This window comes from Sander lucioperca, chromosome 8 (assembly GCF_008315115.2).
Source record: "Sander lucioperca isolate FBNREF2018 chromosome 8, SLUC_FBN_1.2, whole genome shotgun sequence".
NCBI classification, from domain to species: Eukaryota; Metazoa; Chordata; class Actinopteri; order Perciformes; family Percidae; genus Sander; species Sander lucioperca.
In genome coordinates, this window is record NC_050180.1 from 21,677,605 (window position 1) to 21,704,050 (window position 26,446).

Here is a 26,446-nt window from a genome sequence, read left to right on the forward strand (position 1 = left end):
TGTTCTCGTTGGCAGCAGGGCGCGCGGCACAGACAGATTCGTGTGCGCGCGCAGCCCGCGACAGGTCTGGAAGTGCAACAAGGAGGAGGCAGGAAAACGCTGCTGGAGCGGGCAATGATGGCGGTGAGTAAGAAGAAGGGACAAGTTTGATACTGTAAAACTGGGACATTGTGGGTCATCTTTCGGCGCCTAACACGATGAAGCAAGTAGGAGGTAAGTTGTTTACTTTTGTGCTGTGTTGTGTGCAGAGCCGGAGTTAACATTTTCAACGGCTCGTACTTGAAATGCCACAATGAATTGTTCAGACTGAGGTAGTAACGTCGGGGCTGTGTTGAACTGTTGGCCCAGTAAGTTCAACTTTGTTTCGCATTTTTATCTGGGATCTAGCGTTACTAACAACACTAACAACGTTTAACCGGTTGAACTTAGTAGAATTAAAGTACATAGCTGGCTAAAGTTACTTTCAATTCAAAACAATTTTGGTTTAACGTCAGCTAACGTTAACGGCATACAACCATCGAATGCATACAAACGCTACCTTATAACTTACTACTAACAGTTCACGTTAAGTTTCATGTTCTTACTTACTTTTTCAGGCTATTTTGGTTTGCATACAGAAAGATATAATTATGTATTAACTAATTTTAAATAACTTACGTAAGCCATGGTAAGATAGTGGTATCTGATCTCTGTATTAACAGATTTTACTATCCATTTCTCTCATTAGATGACTTCGCTGTGAGTGTTTAGTTGAGACAACTGTGCTCCAAATAAGCCTCGCCGGCATTTCTAATAAGGCTGCAATCACAAACAAAAGCAAAAATGATCAAAGCGGAAAGCAAAGGAGGCGAGAGGACCCTGAGGAGCGCATCCCCTCATAGAAATGCATATAAGTCTGACTTCCACGCCATTAAGTGCTCTTTTGATGGGTCAAAATCCGACGGCGACCCATATGCAAATGGTTCCAGTGACACCCGGGAGGACTCCAGGGGTAGGCCTTTTGGGACCAGAGTGAACAAGATAAAGAACATATTCCTACAGATGGATGGTCAGCAGCAGGAGTGCCAAGAGGGCAAAGTGACTTTAAAGCCTGATGTGTCCCCAGTGTCCCCACCAAAGCTGCAATTTCCAGTCAACACTCACAGAGTTAACCTCAGCAGTGCCACAAGCCCAGAATCACACAATTTAGATAAAACACCCAAGGGGGAAGATGTTGAGATTGATAAAGTGGCTTTGGCAGAGAAGTTTTCTGTGACCAGAAAACTCTTTGAAAGGGGCATCAAAGAGCAGCCTGCAGCTGAAAAACAGTCTCCAAACAGAGTAGTAAATCGTTTGTCCCTCGGAAGTTCCTCTGATGAGGGGAAAAGCTCAAGAAGAGTATCAGGATCCTCTGAGACCACTGCCAAATCAGAGCAAATTCCTACATCAACAGTTAAATGTCAACCGGATGAGAAGGCTGATAGTGAGAAAAAGCATGTGTCTAAAGTGTCATTGAATTCAGGACCCATGTCCAAAAGGTTGGAGAATTACATGGCAGAGAATGACTCGGGAGACAACAACACAGCTGCTGGAATAGGAGGAACTGTGTCTGCTAAACAACGAAGTACCACTGAACCCTTACTGCCTTCCTCCCCAACAAGTGACAACTTACAAACATCTACTTCTCCTGTTGAAGTTGCCACTAACTCTACCACTGTGATTGATGCCACTAACAAAAATACATTCCAGACGGCGTGTGTCATTAACAAACCTACATTTTTGGGGTCGAGTGTTAAACCAACATTTCCAGTTACCAATGCAACATACAAATCTAATTCTCCAACAACTGATGCCACTCACAAACCCCTCTCACCAGAGCAAACAACCCCAGTTAGCCAAGGCTACAAACACTCCTCATCATCCAGTGATGGATTTAGTAGGACATCTGTTGGTGGGGATGAAGGCAAGCCACATAGTCCGCCCCCAGGGGATGTGAAGCAGCCTCCTCCATCAGCTGGTGGGTTTCAGAACACCAATAGGGCTAAATACCCGGAAAAAGCTAGGAGTAATGACAGCGTGATACGTAGGTCTACCAGGGACAAACCATCCAGCCAGGCCTCCTCACTGGACTCCAGAGGGGTGGGCGTGGTACGGGCAGAACTGGTAGTGGTTCAGAATGAGTCCTCAGAGAGTGAGGAGAATGATGATGAGAACGTTGAAGATAATGTGTTTGAGGAACAGAAGGAGCAAAGCTCCAAAGACGGCCTACTAACGGACCTGAAAAGAACCTCTCCACCAGAAAAACACAACTGCAACCCTGCTCATCATGTCTTAGCGAGAGATGCCTCAAAAGAGAGACAAAGGATAGCAGAGACTGTGGATGAAGGTAGAGTCTTGGAGGACAAAGAGCGATTTGGGTTGAAAAGGGAGAGACAGGAGGACAGTTCAGTTGTGAATCAAGATGGTGATGATAATTGTGAGGAAGATGATGAGGTAGCAGAGGAGGAGAGTGAGCTGGAGGAGCAGGTGGGCCATAGCATCCTGCATAGAGCCTCACCAGTAGTGTACGGTATTGAGAATGCAGCATTTGTGGATGACAGAGATGTAGACCAGATCCTCAGGGAGGAGGAGGAGGAGGAGGAGGAAGAGGAAGAAGAGGAGGAAGATCAAATGTATATGGATTACAACGACTGTTACGAGACCACTGGTCTGTCGGATGAGGAGGAGCCTCCCCCAAAGAGGAAAATCAAGTTCTCCACAGACCCCATTCAGGTTAGTATTTTAGTGTTGTTTACATCTGACAGCGATGTTGCTGCTCAACTCAAGAACCTAAAAACACATTGCACAGCACCCTCATTATAAACCACCGTCTTACTGATTCAGCAACCTGACCTAGGTGTTTTCCCGCAGACACGAGACAAATTAGCGGAGGATGAGAATTAACGATTTTGTTGGGCATGTTGACGTCACTGCTGCTGCTTTGCACTGTGTATCATCATCCCAGTTCAGAAAATGTAAACTATGGTTTATTTAATCCTAGTGACCAGGGAGGCAGGTAGTTTGATAACCTCATCACCTGGTGTATTAACCCTGCAAAGAGATCAGGAGGGAGAAAAGGAATACAGAAGAATACAACTAAAAGAGGGCAGCAGTGAGGTAGATACATGTAAAACTTTAGACTGTACAGTAAAAAGTCATTGCCACCCCTGAGTTACTGCACTGCATGGCTATTTTTTACTGATTTAGAGTGGTTCCCCTCTTTTAGTAAATCATGTGTTGCATTCATGAGGGACTTTCTCTCCAACATGGATTTGAGGAATTCAGGGATTTTATTCACCCATATGATGTCTTTTACAGACCAGGCTATGTTATCTTATTACAGTTGGGGAATTCCTGATTTTTACTATCCATTAATTTGTAAGGATATGAATCTGTGGGTGGTGATGGCGCAGTGGATATGACGCATACCTTTGGTGTGGGAGATTTAGGTTCAATTCCCACTGCGATACATCAACCAATGTGTCCCTGAGCAAGACACTTAACCCATAGTTGCCCCAGAGGCGTGCATCCTCTGACATAATGTAGCAACTATAAGTATTTTGGAAAAAACATGTAATGAATCTTTGTGAAAAGCAGAAAGGGACATTCTGTTTATTTTCTCTGAATTCCCTCATGTTGATAATGGCTATTAGTGAGAGGTTTAATATCTCTTCATTGAGGATAGAAGTCCTACAGTCGGGTTTGTAGAGTTGGGTTATTATGTATTGTTAGTATATGGGCTGCTACTAATTTACAATTAGTCCACAATTTTTGACTTTGACAGTTTTTGAAAATGACTGCTGGTGCTACTATCTAATCTTGGCTAGGGATTTTCCGAATGGTCTGTGTACAATTAGCATCACCAATAAATTATTTGTTTTATTCTCCCTTAAACAAATACATTTTGCAGTACAAAATTCCCTGTAGTCTCATATCATGATATCCATAGTACGTATTTGATATATCTTCAGTTTTGTACTCCAGCTGGTGTAATCTCTTTTTGTATTGCCACACATCATGTTTTGTAAACAGTGCCAGTGCTTGTTCAAGGGTTGTGATGGAAGTGGAGGGAATATCTTTTACAATATATATTCCAACAATCACCATATCTAACATTTTGCTAAATCAGGGGAAAACAAATCACTCCAGTGCATTCATTCCACATAGCTCAGTGTTTATCCAGGCCTTAAAATGCACTGTTATCTCAGGGTGTGGACCCCCTCCCCCCCCCCATCCCAGCCATCCTGGCAGGGGGTCCTGGGAGAGGGGACCAGAAGCTGACCTGAAGTGGACACAAACAACAGTACGCCTCCTCCGCCCAAAATGGAGCTATGACAGAGATAAACACAGCTTTATAGTTCACAACAATATGCTAGACTGTGTCACCTCTCTGTTGCAGTTCACACACTGCTCATAACCATGAGAGGGAGACTTTATGCAAAACAGAAATAGCTGACACATGGTTGATATGTAAACTAGTATCAATTAACATCCCCAGGACTGAATGAAAGACACTGTGTACCAGTTTTTCATAACGTATCTGAATAATGTGTGCAGTGCAAGTATGGGAATCTAGGGCTGCAACCAACATTATTATTTTCGAAATCAATTAATCTGCCGATTTTATTTTCTCAAGTAATCATTTGGGCTATAAAATGTCAGAAAATTGCATTAACGTTAAAGGCCAAGGTAATGTCTTTAAATCACTTATTTTGTCCAACCAACAATGCAAAACTCAAAGATATTCAGTTTGCTATCGCATAACACATAGGAAAGCAGCAAATTGTCATAGCTACGAAGCTAGAACTAGGTAATGTTCAACATTCATGCTTAAAAAATAACTTCAATGATTAATTGATTATTAAAGTAGTTGCAGATACATTTTCTGTTGATTAAGTGATTGATCTACTTGTTTAAGATCTACTGGAATGATCAAACTGTCCATGATCCTTGTACCTCGCCATTCCCATTACAAACCCTGCTTAGTGGATGGACTGATAGTATGTAGTAAGCCGTTAATACTAAATATTAGTTGGTATGCATAGGCCTGTCACGATAAAAATTTTTGCTGGACGATAAATTGTCCCAGACATTATTGCGATAAACGATAATATTGTCGTTCTGAGACCATTTTCATCTAATATAATGAGAATGGCATAATAATGCAGGTACACCTTTTCAAAGATCAATACACTTTTATTTCTAAAGAATATTTAACACTGGAACTGGAAGACATTTTAAATATCCACAATATGTCTTTGATCTCCTTTAGTATGTCGTCTTTCACGCTGTTGTACAGTTGTGGAATTGCCGTTTGTGACACGTATGGTCTCCCAGGCAATTCGTACTGGCTGTCAAATGTTTGCAGCATTTGTCGAGTGTTTGTGCAATAGACTACAGACTCTGTACTACATTTAACAATTATTTATTAAACACTAAATATTAAATTTAAATAATATATAATTAATAAATTATATCTATATCTATGTGGCTATCTGCCACATGGCGAGTAAATGTGTGTATCAAAATACTTCTGTTTTTCAGTCTTCATTTTGGCGAAGGTGCAGCTACTTTCTTCTGCTCCTCTGCTGTCTGCAGGTCGGAGCTTCGCGGGGACAGGCCGACACCCACACATACCCACACACACCAATATCACCCCCCACACACATACACAAACACTGGCGCACACACCAGACGCCAGCAACCACGTCACTTCTGTTTATTGATAGCTATCGTTTACCTCAGACTAATTAATTAGCTAGTAAGTGGCGATTTCTGGCAGCCAGCCTTCCAAAAGAAAGCACAATGAAATTAAATAACCGATCGTTGACCGACAAGCAGGTAACAGTCTCAGTTCACCGTCTGGGAGCCTCTGACACACTTTCCGCACTTCGTATCTGCGGACAGCTGTAGGCTTGTACCGGTTAATGTTCTGTGCATTGTCGGACACATGCAGCCACTTTCCTGAAACTTGCGAGACTGACAAGTCCACAGCAGCGTGTATGTCCGAGCCTGTCTCCACCTGCAGGTTGTCAACTGTGTGCTTTGGAATGAAAGGGAGAAAACAGGACGCTGAGTAACATGGCGGATATCGCTCATATACTTTTTGACGGCGCCTTAACTGCAAAGTGCTGCGGGAAACCCTGCTCCAACAACTAGCGTTTTCTCTGTCTCTCTCTCTCCGCCAGGAGTCCCGCCTCCCCACACAAAGACCATGCGACTGACAAGAGGGTTCACTCCTCGTTACGCTAAGGAACCGAGAGTGGTCATCCAGTCTCTTTGGTAGAGAGAGAGAGAGACAAGGAAAACAAACAAGCATGCAAATGGAAATTATCGCGGCCGGAAAAATTATCGAGCTCATTTTTTTATCGTGCGATTAATTGATTTATTGACTATCGCGACAGGCCTAGGTATGCACTATGTTCAAAGAACTCAGACAGCTTTTTTTCCCCAGTCCCTATTTTAACCTCCAGGCTGTGAGAGCGCCTATAATGATCCCCAGGGTAAAGCAAAGGATGTATCGGTATGCAACAACAAATGAACAAGTGTAAGGTAAAGATAAGTAGCAAGTCCAAAAATGTCCAAGCATTCTTTTAGGTTTCCAATTAGCTTTTTATATAATTGCATGAATAAGTGCATGCAATGGACAGGCAGGAAATAACAGATTTGTCAAAACAATGACCTGCGCTTGGATTAAAACTATGGGGTCAGGGTTATGTGGTATGCGGTTTGCGTGCTGTTAGCCAGTTAAGTCACACCAATGTAGATCAGTCAACCTTTCTACCTGTGGCCTGGCTAACAAAGGCCTCCCACTAGCACTGCATCGTTCTCCACAGTCTGCTAGTCATAGCTGGCACTGGGATCGAGCACACTTGAGTTGTAGCTAACAAGGAGAGAGGAAGTGCTTTGTGCTTCTGGCTCACAACGGGATTAGGTCCCTCGTAACTCGAGTCTTCTTGACAGAGGAGGTGTCCTGTGTGGAAGAAAGGTCCTCTTTGTGAAGTAAAGGAGACGTGCAGTTTCAACATGTATCACCCTTATCAGGGTTGAAAAACAAACGTGGTTGAAGAGGACTTTCTAAGGCAGTCAGGATTAGTGCACACAGTTTCAATAATTCCTAACAGTCAAAGTCTTGTGTCAAGCTAAATATTGGATGTTTATGGTTGCTAAATGCATTGAAAGTACTTGGTATGTATTTGCATTGTGATAAAAATATTCAAAATGTGCAATGTTAGAAAGAAAATAGCTGAAATTACTGCAATTATTTTATACATTATGCTTTGTAAAATGATTCTTCTTCATATATGGTGACAGACTCCCACTTTATTAGGGCATAGAAATGCTGCAATCCCATTGCTGCTGTGTCAGTATAGAAGTTTGCGCTACCCTCTGGCTGTATGAGCAGTATAAATATTTGGTGTTACTAGTGAGGAGGTTGTTTCCTCCATAACTGCAAATAAAAACCAGGCCTGTAATATTAGTGTGTCTAGGCATGTCCTTAGCCAGTGAGACTTTTAAACCTTTGATCACTTTTTATTTAGCAGTTTACAGGTTGGCATATACTGGAATTCACTTTAACTCTAAACCCTATAGTTTGGAAAAAAGCCCAGAGTTTTTGAATGATTAACTCTCCCCGCTGTAGGCGTTTTATCTGCTTAGGGACAAAGACTGCTCATTTTCAGTGTAGTTATGTGAAACTCGAGAGGCTGTCTTGGGTTTTGTGTGTCATGTTGCACATTGGAACAGGAGTCGAAAACCAGTTTACCATAACAGAAATAAAAATGACTAAAACCAGGATCTGCACCTGCTGCTTTGCCCCACCCTCGCAAAGTCACAGGAAGTACTGTAACTGAAAGTATTCAATTAAAGCTATAGTGCGTAGGTTCTGTCGCCCCCATGAGGAATTCTAAGTAATGACAACACTACTGTCGGCGCGTCCACATGATACAAGCCTTCTGTGACTGCGCACCGCCCCCCCCCCCTCCACGCAGTTGCTAGTAGCCGAGGAGGACATGGAGTATTAAAAAAACATGGACTCTTCAGAAGAGGTCATTATCTTCGCTCGAGTCTTCTCGTGCGCAGTCTTTCTGCGTGGGAAAGTCACCGGACGCCACAATCTTCTGAACATAGCCATACTGAGAAATACAGAGAGAGTTGTGTGGAGCTGATAGTCTTAATTAGCTTTGTAACAACTAATTTGGCAATAGCTTGAATGTAACGGACATTCATTAATATCAGAAAGTTCCACACTGAAGCTTTAACGATCAACAACGTACAAAAATCTATTTTTGGCATTTGTGAATCAATTGAGAATCATGGAGGGTAAGAATCACGATGATTATGTAGACTAATATTTTCCCCCACGCTTCTTTACAAATTGCTGGAAAGTTTGGAAAATTGAATTACAGCACGACAGAATCCTCTACTCTTCTATCTGTGTTTCATGTGATTAGTGAAAAGCAAAAAAGGGCATACTCCACATTTGGACTCTGGCCTCTGTTGCCAACCCATCCCATAGTGTTATGCTTTCCATTTCCTATCTGTGATAGGTCTTCTGCTGGCCAGAGGAATGTGTCTGACAAGACTCCACCCTCATCCAACCAGCAGACAGGCCCTCCCCTTGTGGGATTGTGAGTTCCCCCCAGCCACCTGGGCAAGTGGGTGACTATCCGACGAAACAGGATGGAATACTAATGCAGTCAGCTCAATACTGTTCATTAAACAACTTGGCATGGGATGAGTCTTGGGCTGATTGTGATTGCCTTAAACTCTTTCATTATGTGTTGATTACAGACATACACATTAGCAGATGCTGTGCGTTTTCACTGAAAGTTAACAGTAATTGTGTGTTAAAGTTTTCAGCAACCCTTACAGGACGAGAGTAGTTTTTATGGGCTATATATATATATATATATATATATATAAAAACCTGTTCAACCTGTTTTTGTTTGCAGTCCTTTGGAAAATATGATTCCATTATGGTACTACTGCTCTTCCTGGACTCCACTTCCTCCTGCTGTAGGTCATACATTAACACATAAAACATTCAGTTACAGTTTATGATTTTGAACTTAACAAAGTGTTAATGATTCCAAGAGCATGCTTACAGGAAGTCCTACACTACATAAATTGACACAGGATCTAAAAATTGGGCCCCATGCCTTCTTCCCTAATTACTCTATGATCTGCGCCAGACCGCCACCCCTGCCCCAGCTCGCTCGCACAGCATGTTTTGATTTGTTGTCTTTTTGTAGGCCCGCGCACTGCTTACATTAGGAGCTCCCCAATCCAGTGGTCAGCCCTCGTTTTGCACTGGCAAGAGATTTCTCTGAATTGCCTTTCCTCGCAGCTGCTGACTCATTTCCCACATTGGTATTCTGTTTTAGAGAGGGGAATAAGGGAAAGATGGGAAGGGTTTCAGTTTGGGTGTGGGCATGTGGTACATCTGTGCATGTGAGCACACGTAGAGAGGACAGACCACTGTAGTTGTTGAAGATGGATGAAAAGCCCACACATACTGCTGGGAGCTAATATGTTGGAGAAAATGAAAATATGAAGTTGGCCTAGCTGTCAGTTGACCCACATCAAAACCTCAGTGACCGCAGTAATACTTTAGGGGGAGAAATTGGCATTAAAAGAACATGTTAAATACCTTGTTTTGTATAAACTTGAGGAGAAATGGTTAGTTCTTCTTTGGTCTCTCATTCTTGTTGGGGTCAGTCTGCCTGATCAGTAGTTGAGTGTTTTGGTTTAAGCTGATGGTGGACTGGGCATGTGCTTAACAGTAAAGGAAAATGGCACTGGTTTTGTCTGATAACTAGAGACAATGATAATAGTGAGCTGTGTGTAAGGCTTGTTTGTGAGGGAGAGGCAAATAAAGAGATTGATTTCTGTCTTTCTTGCAGAGAAAACAGTGGTTGAGTGATTAGGTTCCAGCAAAGAGCAGAACATTATTCAAAGAAGGCCTGATAGTCCATGGCAACAGGAAAGTCAGACTTTGGAGTCGTGGGGATGAAGGGGGGGGGGGGTAAGCCAAGCTGACTGCTGCTGCTCAGCTAATGCCGGGGCTAAGGATGCACACTAAACTAAAAAGCATCTTTCATCCTTAATGAAATTTCTGTCTGCTCTGTTCTGTAAATCCATTTTTAACTGTCTAAATTAGAAGTTGATAAGCTTTGTCAGTCCTATTTATAGAAGTGCTTTCAAGCTTGTTGTTCAGAGACATGCAAAATAAGTCTCAAGATGCAAGCAGGAAAAAAAATTCTCAAGTAGCTTGTTGGATATTTAAAAACGTTTTCAGTGTTCTTTAGTGCTATGTGCACTGGCCTCGCTTTTGTGTGATAAAGATAACGCATATCTACCACAATATATGGATCATAGATTATAAACCTATGGCAATAAGTGAGGAAGGATGAGGATTCAGACAGAGGAGGACTCCCTTCAGTTAATGGAGGGTCGAGGCCCCATGAATAGCATTCCTGCCTGTACCACAGAGCTGCAGTAGTGTGCATAATCCTCAAGTTTCGAATCTTGTTTCATTTGGTTTGGGAGGCAACATGAGAGAGGTACCTGCAGGTGTACCAAATCAGTACATGCACGTCTTGTTTCCAAGATAACACAATATGATTCCACTTGGATAAATGTGTTCAAAAATCAGGATGTTGTAGAACAGAAATAGTTGTAGTAATTCACTAACAAATTGAACAGAGTGCTCAGTGAGGCATTCTGCACTCTTTTGGGCTGATGTACAAAGGCTACATAGTGAGGAGACAGACAGACAGAGGGAAATGGAGATTGTTTGTGGTTGATTCCAAGTCTTAACACGCTGCAGGATCAAGACCTCAGACTCTTGCCCAGATTGGAATTGTTTAGGCCTACCTTATTATGACATACTGTACATACTCAAGGCAAATGTCTCAATCAGTCCTGTAATCTTATCTATCTGTCACCACTTGTCGTTAGATTGTTTTTTTATTGTATTATCCACTACCTGGGTTGCACTTTCTATATCATGGGAGCACAACTCAAACATTTGTCACAGGGTTAGCCACGGTTGCACACTAGAATTCAACACACCTGAATGGTCAATGTTTGCATCTAAGCCCATATCTGTGTCTTTTGGTGTTCATTAAGACTGTATACAGCTGTACTTGTGGTCCTTTGCTGTAGAGTTTATTAGGCTCTAAATAACATGCTTAGTGAATCATTTGATTGTGCAAATTCAAGATGCATTCTGGGTTGGGCTTGGGCATGCTTTAAACTTGTGATTTGACCGTTACCAGAGCGGGATGGAGCAGGAGAGGGTGACGCTTGAGGCTTAAATCTTTTTAATATATTTCTCTTTTAGGCCATTCATAAAAAATATTCAATGGAATGAAGCTTAGCAAGAGTTCAATAGGAAGACTACTAATTCTTTCCTTTTATTCATTTGTTCTACCTGCGGCTCATATCCTTTCCTATGTCTTCCCACTTTCCTCTGTTTAATTTCCAAAAGGTAACTCTTCTATTTTAGTTATTAACTCAGTCTGCACCACCTGGACACTGATGCCAGCATCCTGCCGCAACCTAACTAATGATGACCAAGCAGGGGGTTTATGTTACACTGTTGGGTTCATCCCCATAGTGAGGCATTAGCCCGTGATGGTGTCTGCCAAACTCCAATTTACTTTTTAACAATGCTTTATATCTATAAACTAGTCTCTCATAATTGAGCTCTCTGGTTCTTCTCTCCCTGTTCTATTAGGACAATGTTAGATCCAATGAACAAGAGCCTAACTAGAGCTACAACAACTAGTACAACTAGTAATGCTAACAAATAATCGTTTAAAGGTCCCATGGCATGAACATTTCACTTCATGAGGTTTTTTAACATTAATATGAGTTCCCCAGCCTGCCTATGGTCCCCCAGTGGCTAGAAATGACAATAGATGTAAACCAAGCTCTGGGTATCCTGCTCTGCCTTTGAGAAAATGAAAGCTCAGATGGGCTGATCTGGAATCTTGCTCCTTATGAGGTCATAAGGGGCAAGGTTACCTCCCCTTTCTCTGCTTTGCCCGCCCAGAGAATTTGGCCCGCCCATGAGAAAGAGAGAGACATCATGGCTTGAAAACATGCGAAGCACCCCCACCCTCCACCTTGCCCCTCTCTCTCTCTCTCCTCCTCAATAGCATTTAAAGCTACAGACACAGAAATGGCACATCCTAAGGAAAGCTCAGCAAAAAGAATTCACAGTGGTTTGATTTGTTGGTTTTCTTATTCCTTTATGTTGTTAAAGTGCTCATATTATGCTAATTTTCAGGTTTATAATTGTATTTAGAGGTTATATCAGACATATATGGTTTACATGGTTTAATTTTCAAAAAACACCATATTTTTGTTGTACTACACATTGCTGCAGCTCCTCTTTTCACCCTGTGTGTTGAGCTCTCTGTTTTAGCTACATAGTGAGGCATCTTACTTCTATTCAGTCTTTGTTGGGAGTCGCACATGCGCAGTAGCTAGCTAAGGACAACTAGCCAGTCAGAAGCAGAGTATGAGGGCGTGCCACACTAGCAGCTAGGCGAGCATTATAACGTGTGTTACAAAGTGAAGCACGTTTGTCACGGAAGTAAAGGCTGAACTACAATAGAGCTGTTTGGAGCAGTTTGTGAACAGTTTTTTTCTGTTGGAGATGGTAAGTCCCTTTGGGGTGGACTTTGGGCTTTTTCACTTTGTAAACCTATAACGTGCACAAAAAGATATATAACACAATAAAGGAAAGGGAAAAAGGCAAAAAGCATAATATGAGCACTTTAAGTTAACAATCTTTGTGATTTGCCACCTTGACCTTTGGGAAACAATGAGTCTGCGATTGACATTTTTTTCACTATTTTCTGTATTTTTGTTGAATCGGCAGAATAATCAGTAATTAAAATAATTGTTTGCTGCAGCCCTGGTGCTATTTTTGTCTCAACACCGCATGAACTGTATCTACTCTTATTACATTGTAGTAATAACTGAGTCACTACAGATGGGCATCCCATTTCATGCTGAAAATTGTAATTCTCACTTTAGCTTGACCCCGGGAGTGTTTTTCTGAGTGGATTACAAATACCATTTCTGTTTGGTAGTATCTGTGCTATTCAAGGTAAATAACACTTAGTGTTGTTGTATGTAATAACCCTTAAGGCTGGTGTTGAGTACTGGGTAATGCCCGGTGATTGAAGGGTAAGGGAGTACGTTTTTCCTTGTATTGCTCTTTATTATATTTCTTTTTACTGTGCTGCTGACAACTCGCCTCCGAACATTGATCTTTGCTACATCCACTGCTCAACTCTCCCCAGCTGTGCCCTACTTTCCACGCTGCTCATGTTCTGCTGTACTGTGTGTATGTGCTTTATAATTCCAACCAGAAACGGCCTCTGGGACACAACCAACAGCGTTGCGGGTTCTGCCTGCAAAGTTAACAACTTCTTAAAACTCTGATAAAACTCTCTCATGAGTATGTCTTGGGAATGCATCTTCTGCTTTAGTGTCATTGACACTTGATTTACATCTGTTCAAAAATGTAATTGATGAATCTTTCATTAAAGACGCAAAAGATCACCCAAGAGTTGACAGTGCAGTCATTACAGTTAGATAACTAAAGATCACTCAGTAACGCTTACGCTTTAATTTCCCTAGTAATGTTCCAAAGTATGGAGTGTAATTCTCCCTCCCCAATGCTATTTCTCTCAAATGAAAAATGTGTCCTTGTTCTGCCTGTGAAGATAATGAAGAACTCAAAAGTGAAAATAATTTGCCTCTCTCTGCGCAGATCCTGTAGATACCCCTCAACATAAGTATGTCTGATGCTTAACTACTTGGTAAAGACATACAGTAGAAGGTGGTATACTAAAGCCATGCACTTGATATTTTGACCAACACAGGTCTTCAGTACCTTCTCCAATGAGGAATATGACCGGCGCAACGATGATGTGGATCCAGTCGCAGCGTCTGCAGAGTATGAGCTGGAGAAGAGAGTGGAGAAGATGGATGTGTTCCCTGTGGAGATTGAGAAAGGTGAGTTTAGTAAACACTGAAGGTGCATTCCTACATGTACATCCTAAGCAACCAGTGAGAAACATTTCATAAAGGGGAAACCTGTTTTCACCTAGCTGCACGTAAAGCACAGCCCTACAAAGGCAAACAGTAATGACTTTGTGTATTTAAAGAATTAAGGGCTGTGACAAATGCTTTTAAATTGTATAATCTACACAGTTACTGTTCTTAATCCTTATATGTAATCTTTATATGTCGGAGTGTCAACGGCTTAAGCATGTGGAATTGAGCCTATTTGTTCGTAGTTCTATCTGCCCACCCTTTAACATATTTTTTTGCATTCAGGAGACAATGGACTTGGCATCAGTATTATAGGAATGGGAGTGGGAGCTGACCAGGGTCTTGAGAAGCTGGGAATTTTTGTGAAAACCATAACAGAGCGAGGAGCAGCTGAGAACGACGGACGGTGAGTTAGAGCAGTGATTCCCAACCTGGGGGGCGGCAAAGATCACAGGGGGGGCGCAAGTCTTTATCTGGTTTGAGGTTGAGGTAAAAAAAAATGTGCACATGTTAAACAAATTAGGATAATACACTAGAATATATAATTAATACAAAAGTCTGTATAGAAACTATATATTTTTGTTCTCGCTTAAAATTGTAGGCAGGCTACTTAGTAGGCCAAACCTCCGGGACCTCTTAACCTGTGGCCCTTGCTGTCATCAGGTCAGCTGCTAGCTACTATCATCCTTGTTTGTCCTGCCGCCACGGCATCACTATTTTATGAATGAAACATGGCGGAGAAATGTACAAGTGCTGATAACTCCTCTATATCAAAAAAGAAAGTAAGGCTCTATCTCGAGAGTTACCTTAACTTCGGTTTCAGGGGGGGCTCAACTTTTCTTAGACATAAGTAGGAGGGGCACCAAGGAAAAAAGGTTGGGAACCACTGAGTTAGAGCACTGAAACCTGCTTTTTGCACAACCCCACATTAAAGTCTCGTTACAAAAATCCCTGATAATGTTTTGTATACAACAGAAGCATGGTACACACTCACTCTACACTGCACCACCACAACTGTTTTTAATGTCACACTCTAGGAATTGCTCATATCCCTCAGGGCCCAGTGACACACAAGACACCAACAACCAGATGTATTTATAACTGGACAAGGAAGCTAAAAAAGTGGTTGATACTTCTGTTTCCCAGGCATTTTTAGATTTGCTTTATTGCCAGCTGCATTGAGGCTACTGTATTTTTTTTTTGTCTCTAGCATACAGGTGAATGACCAGATAGTGGAGGTGGATGGTATCAGTCTGGTGGGTGTCACCCAACTGTTTGCTGCAACAGTCCTGAAGAACACCAAAGGCACAGTGAGGTCAGCTCAAAGCCCATCTCCTCAACTTCTTCTCTTGTTGGTGGCAAGCGTTCTCACAATTAGAAATAAATGGTCAACAGTCTTTCAATCTCCTGAGACTCCAGAGGCCATGAATGAGTATTGTTTTTTGTTTATTTAAGGGAAATAGGCAAAGTATTGTGGCATGTTAATGATTTTGAATGAAACACCCACACATGATGTGGTCGGGCCAAAACTGCATCTCAAAATTTGCATTTACCTATAGCAAGTAAGACAGGACAGAAGCTGCAGTGAGGTATATTCAGGCAACATGCAAACTATCCCATTAAATGGGCCAATAACACATTGCATTCTAAAAAACAGCTTCCTGATTGGACGGGAGAAGCCAGGTACGCAAAGTGAGGTAGCCCGCCTCATAAGTGAGACACTAGAGCAGGAGAAGAACCAACAGCAAGAGCAACAACACCTGGATGACCCCTATGAACACTCTACAGAGGAGGTGAGTCATTATGGCCATTTCTGTACAGTTCTCCAACAGTGTGTTTTGTATATGTAGCTACAAGCTTCTGAGACATTATATCTGGCCCTGACAAAAACAAACCAAAACTAAATATATAAAAACTAAATAATTCTGAAAAACTGAAACTAAACTATGTATGTATGCATGTATGTATGTATATGTAGTGTGGTTTTCCAGTACTTATGATTAAGTGCCCGTCTAATACCCGAGATTCGAGAGAAATCTGAGTTTCCCAGTCATAATTACAATTTGGATGTTGATGTGAACGCTATTTACAAGTCGGATACTCATAATTGCGATTACTCCGACATAACATGAACACGGCATTAGCCCCTTTGCCACACCTAGTCCAATCCCGCTCAGCTCAACCAGGAAATGAGCAGCTGGCTGTGAGAAAGCCATGTGTCACCAGTCTGCTGTGTTGGAATGTGTTCAGTCAACCGCCGCCTGTCTGCCAGAGTTGTGAAATGTTTGCTTTCTGAAATTCAAGCAGCCCCAAGCTCCTGTTTTTTTACATAGAGAGACTGGACAGAGGATATTTGAGGGATTCACTGGAGCAGACAAAGATTTAAAAAGAATGTTGCATAACTTTTAGTGAGGAAGTGGACACCATTTTGAGTGGCTGTGTAGTTATGCAAATTGTGTGTTGGTGTGTTAGTAGTCTTGTTATCCACTAAGAATATTGTTCATGTTAATGTGTTCGATGCTGCAGACATGCTACAGACATGTGTAGCCAAACTCCTGCAGTGTCTCTCCATGAACCAGCCCACCAATGTTTGGTTATGATGCATTGATTACAATGTTCCCTTCAGACTATGGTAAACTATGCCACTGGGAGTGTTGTTGACACATGCTGAGCATGTTCCTGGGCATACAGGGTGTGTCAGTGTTTGCAATATGTAATGCCATGTGTGATGTCATATTTCAGGAGGAGCGCTATGAGGAGGAGGACGGAGTGGATGAGAGGATTCTATGCTCTAATTTCTCTCCAGGGCAGAACGTAGAGCTGTTTCAGCTGCCTGATTCAGAGGCTTTATTTATGCCGAGCAACATGGACAGCTCTCAGATGGTCTTCAAGTTCAAAGAGGTATCACCATCACCATGACTTTCAGTCTTGTGTGATTTAAAATGTGTATCTAAGTTTCAGTATTTTTATGTATACAACAGACGATTATTAATAACATACAGTAATGGATGTAACCAAATCTTTTGTTTTCTTGTTTTTGTTCCTTAGTTGCAGCTCAAGCACAGCGTTGCTGCAGCTGAAATAAATCAACTAAAGGAAAAGGTATGATGAAGATGAAATTCTTCTTTTTTTTTTTTTTTTTTTTTTTTTTTGTTTAAGATATTCAACATATTCACATAAAACACAAGAGAAATACATACAGTACCAGTCAAAAGTTTGGTCACGTTTTCTCATTCACTTGAATTAATTAATTATTTTACCATTGTATTAAAACCAAAACAGAAAATAGATTTTCATAAACTTTATTATTTTTTAATTCTTCCATCAGTAATTATACTGTATATATGGGACCTCCTTGTTTTTTTGAAAATTTTGGTTTCTTAGCAGCCTTTTTGCTTCTGAACAGTGATGATTATTTCTAGGATCCTTATTGAAAATTAGCTTTGATAGCCTCTTGGTAGGCTGTACACTTAAATTCTGTTGTAGGATGTGAAATATTGATGCATTTACAGTAGGTTGTTGAAGAAACCAGGGCCAGACAAAATGTGAGACCTAGTTCTTTTAAATTACTATTTAATACTACAAGTAACACCACAAGACTGTCCAAGGCCAGTGGCCCACCTTAGTAACATGTCACCATCTCTGTACAGTTAAGGGCATCTGAGGAGGACAGATCATTGTGGGAAGCCAGGGAGTCTGCACTGGAGCAAAAGATTGAGGACCGCAACGACAAAATCCTGAAGTTGGAGAGTTACTGGCTGGAAGCCCAGGGTCTGTGTAAGACTGTGAATGAACAATTAGTCGAGTCTCAGGCCCAGCATGAGACCCTGGACAAGAAGTACAACAAGGCCAAAAAACTGCTCAAGGACTACCAGCAGAAGTGAGTTTGTCTGGAGTTACACAACCATGCACACTGTTGGAGGGCTCAATGCTGTTAGATTCAATGGTTTACTCAAGTAAATGTATTCATACAACACATTTGAAAACAACAAATGTTGACCAAATAAAATACTTTACATCGATATTAATTGTTAAACCAAGGTATAAGCTCTGATTTTCCATTTTGTAATTTTTAAAAATAAGTGGTTTAGTGATAATCACGAAAAATAGAACGTGTTTACAAGCTAGTACTGATGGGAAACCACATTTCATGTTTCCTCCCCAGAGAAATAGACTTTGTGAAGAAAGAGGAGGAGCTGAAAAAAATTCTAGATGAAAAAGACAAGTGTTACAGGGAGCAGCTGGAGAGCTTGCAGAACAGGGTAAGACCCCAGCTTGAAAAAGAAATGCTTATACAGTACACCACAGCAGACTTGCTAGAGACACTGAAACAAGCCCAAATGTTGTTTTGTCCACAGATAGCTGTCCTGGAGTCCAGAGGGGCCTCAGATGTGGAGCGTCAGAGTGGTCTGGACTCAGCAGCAGATAAGAGATTAATTGGCCAAGACCCAGTCACCAACACACAATCTGTTGACTCGCTACTGGGTACAAAGGGTTACAAGAATTTAATTGTATTTAAAATGGAAGTACACACGTCACACTTTTAATGTGTGATCCGTAAAACATTGACAAGCACACATCATAAACTCCTGTGAGCATGGTAAATAATTTAAACTGTGCACAGTGTCTTATGACTTATTTGGTATTTGTTTTTTTCTACTGTGTAGAACAAGGCTGGAGTGAGTTGGTCCCTGAGACTGAGCGCTTGGACACCAGTGCACACAGAGCAAAAGGCTTGCTTGCTCAGAAGGCCAAACGTCAGCCTCCATCTCGGAACAAACTGAAGGAGAGCCTCGCTGTGGCTTCAAGTCACTCTCAGGTCAGCCAGGAACAGCTGATAGTGATACTTTGCTATGTTGTATGAGCATATAATTGGATTGAACAGTCAGCCACCTGACGCCATATGTAAGGTATGACATGAAACCTGGAACCCCATCAAGGCATGTTGTGCTCAAAATCTTGGATGTAAAACTAATGGTGACAAAACACCCTAGGTCTCCCTTTTATAGAAGAAGCAGAGCACTTATTAAAGCGTAACTCTCGCCAAAATGCAACCTAGGGTCTTTTTGTGAATGTACCCGATTCAAATTTTCGTTTTGTTTTTGGTCAAATGGCCTTTTGAATGGGAGTGCTAGGGGCACTACTATGATAGCATCAAAATCACTATTTTTACACTAAGAAGGCTTGACACAACATGAAACTTTGCTCGAAGTATCGCCAGGGTCTCTACACATGAACTCCAGCATTGAGAACATTGTGTACACAGTTTACTAAAAAAGGTTTTGAACGGCTCACTTTAGCAGTTGTTGTTTACGCTATCCGCCATCTTCAGTCAAAAAGAGTCGATCTCCGAATGCGAATGAACGGACTCCATAGGTGGAAATGTCATTCTTATACGAGGATCTTTTTTCAACTACAAGGTCAATATTGTTTTTCACTAACGACAAAACAACAAATTATCCGTGCATTTATATGGAACTAAGCTTTAGGAGCTTTCCATCTTTACTCTCCTCCCTCTTACATTGCATTCGGAGATCGACTATTTTTGACTGACAAGATGGCGGATAGCGTAAACAACAACTGCTAAAGTGAGTTGCTCAAAACCTTTCTTTTTAGTACACTCGGTGTACACAAACAATGTTCTCAATGCTGGAGTTCATGTGTAGAGCCCCTGGTGATACTTAGAGCAAAGTTTCACGTTGTGTCGAGCCTTCTTAGTGTTTTAAAAATAGCGATTTTGATGCGATCATAGTAGTGCCCCTAGCGATCCCATTCAAAAGGCCAATTTGGCCAAATTCAAATTTGACCGAAAACGAGAATACGGTAAATCTTAAAAGTGGCCGTTTCCGTCCAAATTATGCTTTTAAACGAAAGTTTGACTCTGGTATATTCACAAAAAGACCCTAGGTTGCATTTTGGTGAGAGTTACGCTTTAACTAGAGTAATATTTAACTTTGTGTATATGAGTTGACCCATCACAGTTAAAAATGTGGGATTTTATGCAGGGACAGTAGCTGACAATTTTAGTGTCATTTATTCTGTGGCTAATCTGTCTTCTTGCTATGTTGAAGCAAAATGTAGAAAAACTTCACTGCTGTGCAGCACTTTCCCTAAAAAAACAGAAATGCCTTAAGATACTCAACAGCTGTTCTAAAATACAGTAGGGAACCTCATTGAGTGTCTTTTTGCTTTTACAAAACAGTAATGCACCTTTTATGTGTCTGTACATGACTCAGCCAATCTGAACTGAAGAGCAGAGTTTTCTGTTATAATAAGCTTTTATCCCCTCTTCCTTGCATTGTCCTTGTAAATAATAAGCTTTGTCCCCTCAGGAAACTGAAGAAGAGGAGGAGCAGGAGGAGCAGGAATCTCCCAGGAGGAGGAGGTCGATCCAGGAGAGCCTGTCCCTCCCAGTGCCTGTCTGCTATCCTGGGAATGGACAGAAAGATGATCCAGGAGAGACTAAAGCTGGATCCAGGAGTCAGGCAGAGCTCTCCAGCAGCCCATCTTTGTCACTATCACAGGGAGACAGTGTTGAAAGCAGCGGAAGTCCTTCTTTTTCCCTTCCAAAAGACACCTCGTCGCCACATTCCCCCTCTGGATTCATGCACAATGTCAAGAAGAGGGAATCAAAAGGAAAGAGCAAAGGTATGCAAGACCAAAATGTGATGGCTGCAATAGCAATACTTTCTGTTGCATTGTCTTCAGGCATTGAGCCTGCTTATCGTTTCATTTCAGAGGAGCTAAATGAGGCCTCATCAGCAGGAAAACCTAAAAGACGATTTCCAGACTTTGGGTAAGTCTCCATAGTGATCACTGTCATTTGTTTCCAAATTACCATAATTTTTGCACCAATGAAAAAAATGTTACTGGTCATCAACAGAGGCCTCCGGAAGTCAGGTGGCAAAGGAAAAAAACACGACAAGGAGGCGATGAGATCATCTTTGGACAGCAGGTACATTCAACTGTATTTAAATCAATTCAAAGGTAAGAAATATTCCAAAGATCTGTTGTGGTTCTTTTTCATGTTTTGTAAAACATTTTTTGGGGTTATTCATTGCTACCCATGTTGCTGTTAGTGTTACAACTACAGATAGTTGGCAAAATATTTTTTTTTTTAAATTGGAATGTTAATGGAAACACACGTTACTCAAACAAACAAAGGCTTGGGTACAGTAAATGGCTGAACTCCATAGAGACCTTAACTGCAGTATTACTGAATCTGTTACTTTGTGAGTGTAAATATTGAGCTACACAAGGCCAGCTTTTTACTTTCTTATTGCCGAATCTTAATATAGTTTTTCCTCTTAAATCTGATGGTCATTACTTATTGGCTCATTTTAAATGCAACACGTCATGCATTAAGCTGTCACATGAGTAAGCCTGAGTGTAGATAACTTCCTATTCCTCCAATGCCCAGGGGATCAGCAGAGTTACTGGAGGAGTCTGGAGGGAACCTGTCTCCTGCAGAATCAATGACTTCCATCCCCACCTGTATGCCCTTCTCCTGGTTTGGAGACAAAGACAGGGACAGAGACAGAGAGCCCTCCTCTTCCAGCAGCAGTCTGCCATACGCTGCAACTGAGACCAGCAGTGAGCAAAGCCAGGACCGCAAGAATAAGGTTTGTAACTTTACGTGAACATAAATATTGAACAGAGAGAGTATTAGCATCCAGCACAACGTTGATAAGATATTTAGTTATATAGTATTGAGATATGCCATCAGCAGGGGTCACAAACGTGATCCCCTTGGCCAGCTGCAGAACAGTCCTTGTCTGTCTTCTCATAATATATTTCTATCTTCATTGAAAGAGTAAAACTAGTAAAAACCTAATGGCAGGCAGTTTTCAGACATGTGCCGTCATTGACCAGTTCTCCAAATAAGCTACGCGATGCAAAAGCTACAATAACTGGATCCATATGTTGGCCATTAGAGAGAGCTAGCAGGGAAGGATTTGGTGGCTTTCCAATGAGTTTGCATATAGTGACACATCAAATGCACCCAGTGAAAGGCATGGCTAACTGTCACACAGGCGTCGGGCTGGTGTTCCCACGATGCTGTTTAATGACTTGAAGACACAGGGCTGAAGAAAATGATTGCTAAGGGAAAAGTTATGGTTTTGGCATTATGGTACTTTTTGTCAGTGCTTTGCTGCCTGGACATTTATCTCACTGAACCATGTTTCCTTTAAACAGACAAATCTCTCCTGGTCCTCTTTATTCAGTCGCTCATTAGATTTGGTACAGTATACGCAGCTTTGTTTTACCTTTGATTTTAAATGCCACAGTAGAGCATTACTAACATATTGAGTTCTGCGATTTGTAGTTTCTCACCTCAACACATCCTATGAATAATTTCTTTTTTAACTGGGTATGTGGTAAACTAATGTCATCTAATTTTCCTTTTACCCACATTTAGAAAGCCTCGTAGCGTGTATTACAGGAAATGGATGAAGCCAAAAAATAGTTTCTAGGGCTTGTTGCACCAGCTAATCAGAAGTTTGATTGGAGATTTGTGTGTAACGTCAACACTAACTGCTACGTTTGAACTAACTTGTATTGTGCAACCTGTTTTTTTAGAGTGTTATTCTTATGCTACAATAAAATTAAACTGCATATGAACTTGCACATAGCTGGTGCAATAGCCTGCTGGTCTGGGTAATATTTCCCTGATTCCAAATTTAACCCACATTTGTGTCTGAAAAGAAGCCCCAGTTTAACTTTTAGACTGCATTAAAAAAAGATCAGTTGATGAATCAAATAGTTAATCTCATAGCACCTACTCAACTAAATGAAAAACATTACCCCATACCTGAATTTGTTTGTGTTTTTCATTAGAAGTAGTATGGCTAGTTGTAGTTTAGAGGTTGTTGATGTAGTTTTGGTGGTGGATTAGTTTTGATCACCTTGATTTTTTTTTTTTTTGTGCTACATAGTAGATCCTTGATCTTCTCCCTTCCTTTCACATGTTGAAGATCAGTCACTCATTGCTCAAATCAATAACCTGGATTGCTGCCACTGTAATCATAGTTTCAATGATTAACCATAATAATTTCTGTCATTATGGAAACAGCACTGCACTACCCGTCCATCACACCTGTAGTGTTGTATTTGTTTGCTTCTCCAAGTGAAGAACTGTTGTTTGGTGATGTGTTGCTTTAGTAAATGCGTTCCTTGTTTCCACTTGTTCCAGAGTTTTTCAGTCATAGATGATTCTAGCCCTGCCAGTCCCAGTTCAGACATCTCTGGGTTAGTTGCTGAACCCAATCTGTCTGGGCGCTCACACACTTTAATCTTCTCTTCCAGCGAGGTGAGTGCTCTCCTTGTTGCACAGTCACAAAAGCTGTGTGGGACGCCTTGATGCAGCTGAAAGGGGACATTCTCAAGCATGCTCTTTGTGCCTCCCCCCTTTCATAGCTGAGATTAAATCGTGAATGCAGAGGAAATAGAATAGAGATGCATGTATGTTAAGCTATTTTGTTTTGTGTTAAAACAAGTCTTGTGGCTTAGCTTTTCTTAAGTCAGCTGTGATGTTAATAGTTTGTTTGCACTTTTGCCTCTGTTAAACCGTCAACCAGTGCTTAATGTTCATTACAAGCTTTGGCAGACCACAGACTGTTGACTGCTCTGCTGCCTGCTCAGTGGTGTTTCAGCAGTCTCATTCTCTGATATTACAGTTTCCAGTGTCTCAGTCTCTCTCAGTAAAACATACAGTATGAAGACGCACATAGATCTGCTTCTGAGAATGTTATTGGTATTTTGCTGTCATTGCCCACTTGTGTTCTTGGTGCTATCTTGGGAAATGTGTGCACTGAGCACAGTTTTGTTCAACAGAACTTTCACTACATGTTCTTTTTGTTTGTTGAATATATGTCATTGGCTTTACTTTTTTTTTAATTTGGTCCCTTAGCCTCGCGCCCTCACTAAGTGGAACTGCTATTCTGCAATCTCTCCACCTATAGAAATAATAAATGTACGTATTTGTATTATCTGTGTCTTGTGTAGACTTTGGATGATGAACCAGCTACAGGAAAAGAGTATCATTGGCAGAACCGGCCTGTCTCTGAATGGACCAATCAACAAGTCTGTCACTGGTTGATGGGCATGAATATGGACCAGTACACACCTGAATTCACAGCTAAGGGAGTGGACGGCCCGCAGCTCTTGTACTTGGACAGTGACAAGTTGAAGGTAAAAAAAAAAAAAAAAAATCAGCGTGATGATGATAATTAACTTAGAATTACCTGTATATTAATGGAATGATGGTTTAAGATTGATGGTATAATTATGTTGTTTATTTTTACTTTCTTTTTTTATTATACAAGGCCTCTTTTGTTGCAAAGTAAGCCATTATTTAGTCAAGCCATGTCAGCCTTTTACTGCCACCTTGTGGCCAGAATATGGTAGCATTATTATTTTGCCCTAAATCTGTGCCCTTTTTCCATCAGGCACTCGGTGTGTCAAGTCAGAGCGACCGTTCAACTATCAAGAAAAAGCTGAAGGAAATGCGTAAGGCCCAGGAGAAGCTGGAGAAACAGAGAGAGAAAAGAGAGAAGGAGGTCCGACGCAGCGGGAGACTTCCAGTCAGTACTGACTCTGTCTGCTGAGGTAGCAGCTCTGTTCTCTGATTTCATGCAGCTCATAAAGTTCATCACTGGCAGAACCCCGAGCAACCCTTTTTTTTTATACTTTTGGTGTCATGACGTTCATGTCACACGGTTTTACCACCAACAACCACCGAACATGGCTGCCAGGATCATAACCTGTGCCGACTGAGGTGCCAGTTGTGATTTATGTTTATACTGTAGCTCCTGATTTTCTCATCACTGTTCTAACAAACTTCAGCTCAAATCATTTTAACAGAAAGATGGGGAATGTCAAATTTTCTTTGGGTATGTGACCAAAAAGGAATCATTTTTTACCACTAAAAGCTAAAAGCTATAATTACATTAAAGTCTGTTTTCAGATTTAATGTAGTTGTTGCAGATCATGCACACATTTACCTAATGGAAGTTAAATGTATTCTGCTTTTTCAGCATTTTATATTTTTGCTAACCTGCCTGTTTCTATGTACAACTCTTCTGCACGAATGGTTATTGTACAGTTCAGATAAAAGCACTATATTTGTCTTTTAAGCTTCAATGGGTGACAAGGTTTAAATGTATAAATATGTTTTATACATGTGCTTATTAACTGCATATCTTTTTTTTTTTTTTTTACTTAAATACCATTGTTCATTTTATACTATCTAAATTTTTCTACTAAGTAGAATAGCTAGATCGTTGTTTTTGCTGAATGAAAAGCAACAAACAAATCAAGTAGGGACGAGGTGAATGCTGCTTCTGCTGTCCCTGACTCTGGCTGTGTCGCTGAGATGGTACCATGATGCTCCATGTAAATACACACAGCATGCAGGTCTGCTACACGTACACCTCACTGCTCCATTAGACAGTCACGTGTCTATGACAAGGACTTGTGTGAGTCGGGAGCACAGCGGCGTTTATGAATGTGAAGCTGAACGATGAGTTGTTCACAGCCAAACCCAAGTGCTTCCTTTCTTCTTCTCACGCATGACTCCATGTTCTATATACAATACGACATGTTGGACTGCAAGAAAATCATGTTTTCTGAATCGGAGAAACATTTCTTGGTACATACAGCATCAATAAACTAATTTTCGCCTTATGTGGTGTGTTTGTATTGTGTGCTTCCTCCCTCCTTCAGTTAGTTTGCATTTACAGTGAGCACCAGATACTGCAAACTGGTAGGTTTGTATATATTGACAAGAAAACTACACCAGAGAAATGGAAAATGAAATGAAACAACACATTCCTATAAAGTAGTCCTGTAATAAATATTAGTTTTATTAAACTACTTAATTTTAATTGTTTAACACTTGATTTTTTTAGGCTGTAGCTTGTGGTGTTTTGGACTGCATTATACTGCCAGGCTTTTTTCATACGTTTGCTCGTCCATATAACGTACTGTATGTAGTCTCACCAAAGACCTGAGTCAACAGACCAACAACTAAAGAAACTGGGCATTATTAAGTGAGGTTGTTTTGATTGCAGGGCTGTTCTATTGTTCTGTTAACATTGTATGATTGTCTTGTCCCTCAGTAATCATTAATGGATTATGCAAGGCTTCTGTCAGGAAGCATTTAGTTTGTGTTCAGTCACTTAATTTGCCAGATAAGCAGTGAAACTAGTTTTGCTGCTTTTACACAAAGTCTCACAGGATTCTTTAGATTAAACGTAATATTCACTTTTAAAATAAATTCTACCCTTGACACTTAAATCATCAGAACATTTTTCAGGTGCAAATCAGTGGGCAGGGGGTCTGAAGCCGA

General features: G+C 41.1%; 1 protein-coding gene across 5 annotated transcripts; it reads left to right on the forward strand.

Annotated features, from left to right (window-relative positions):
- On the forward strand, positions 1 to 25,782 carry ppp1r9ala (protein phosphatase 1 regulatory subunit 9A-like A). 5 transcript variants are annotated; one of them, XM_031297569.2, is made up of 20 exons: positions 1 to 123; positions 728 to 2,751; positions 13,926 to 14,058; positions 14,383 to 14,503; positions 15,308 to 15,412; positions 15,755 to 15,890; positions 16,840 to 16,998; positions 17,146 to 17,199; positions 17,748 to 17,977; positions 18,263 to 18,359; positions 18,456 to 18,582; positions 18,765 to 18,916; positions 20,430 to 20,745; positions 20,836 to 20,893; positions 20,981 to 21,052; positions 21,518 to 21,719; positions 22,294 to 22,338; positions 23,291 to 23,407; positions 24,103 to 24,288; positions 24,546 to 24,794. In XM_031297569.2, exons 2-20 carry the CDS (start codon positions 823 to 825, stop codon positions 24,702 to 24,704), a joined length of 4,398 nt encoding a protein of 1,465 aa, XP_031153429.1. In that variant the 5' UTR covers positions 1 to 123; positions 728 to 822; the 3' UTR covers positions 24,705 to 24,794. The 5 variants fall into 5 exon arrangements, with proteins under 5 accessions (XP_031153429.1, XP_031153439.1, XP_031153450.1 ...); XM_031297579.2 differs by having other exon boundaries at positions 15 to 213; positions 24,546 to 25,782; XM_031297590.2 differs by lacking the exon at positions 22,294 to 22,338 and having other exon boundaries at positions 15 to 213.
- Positions 25,783 to 26,446: the final 664 nt, after the last annotated feature.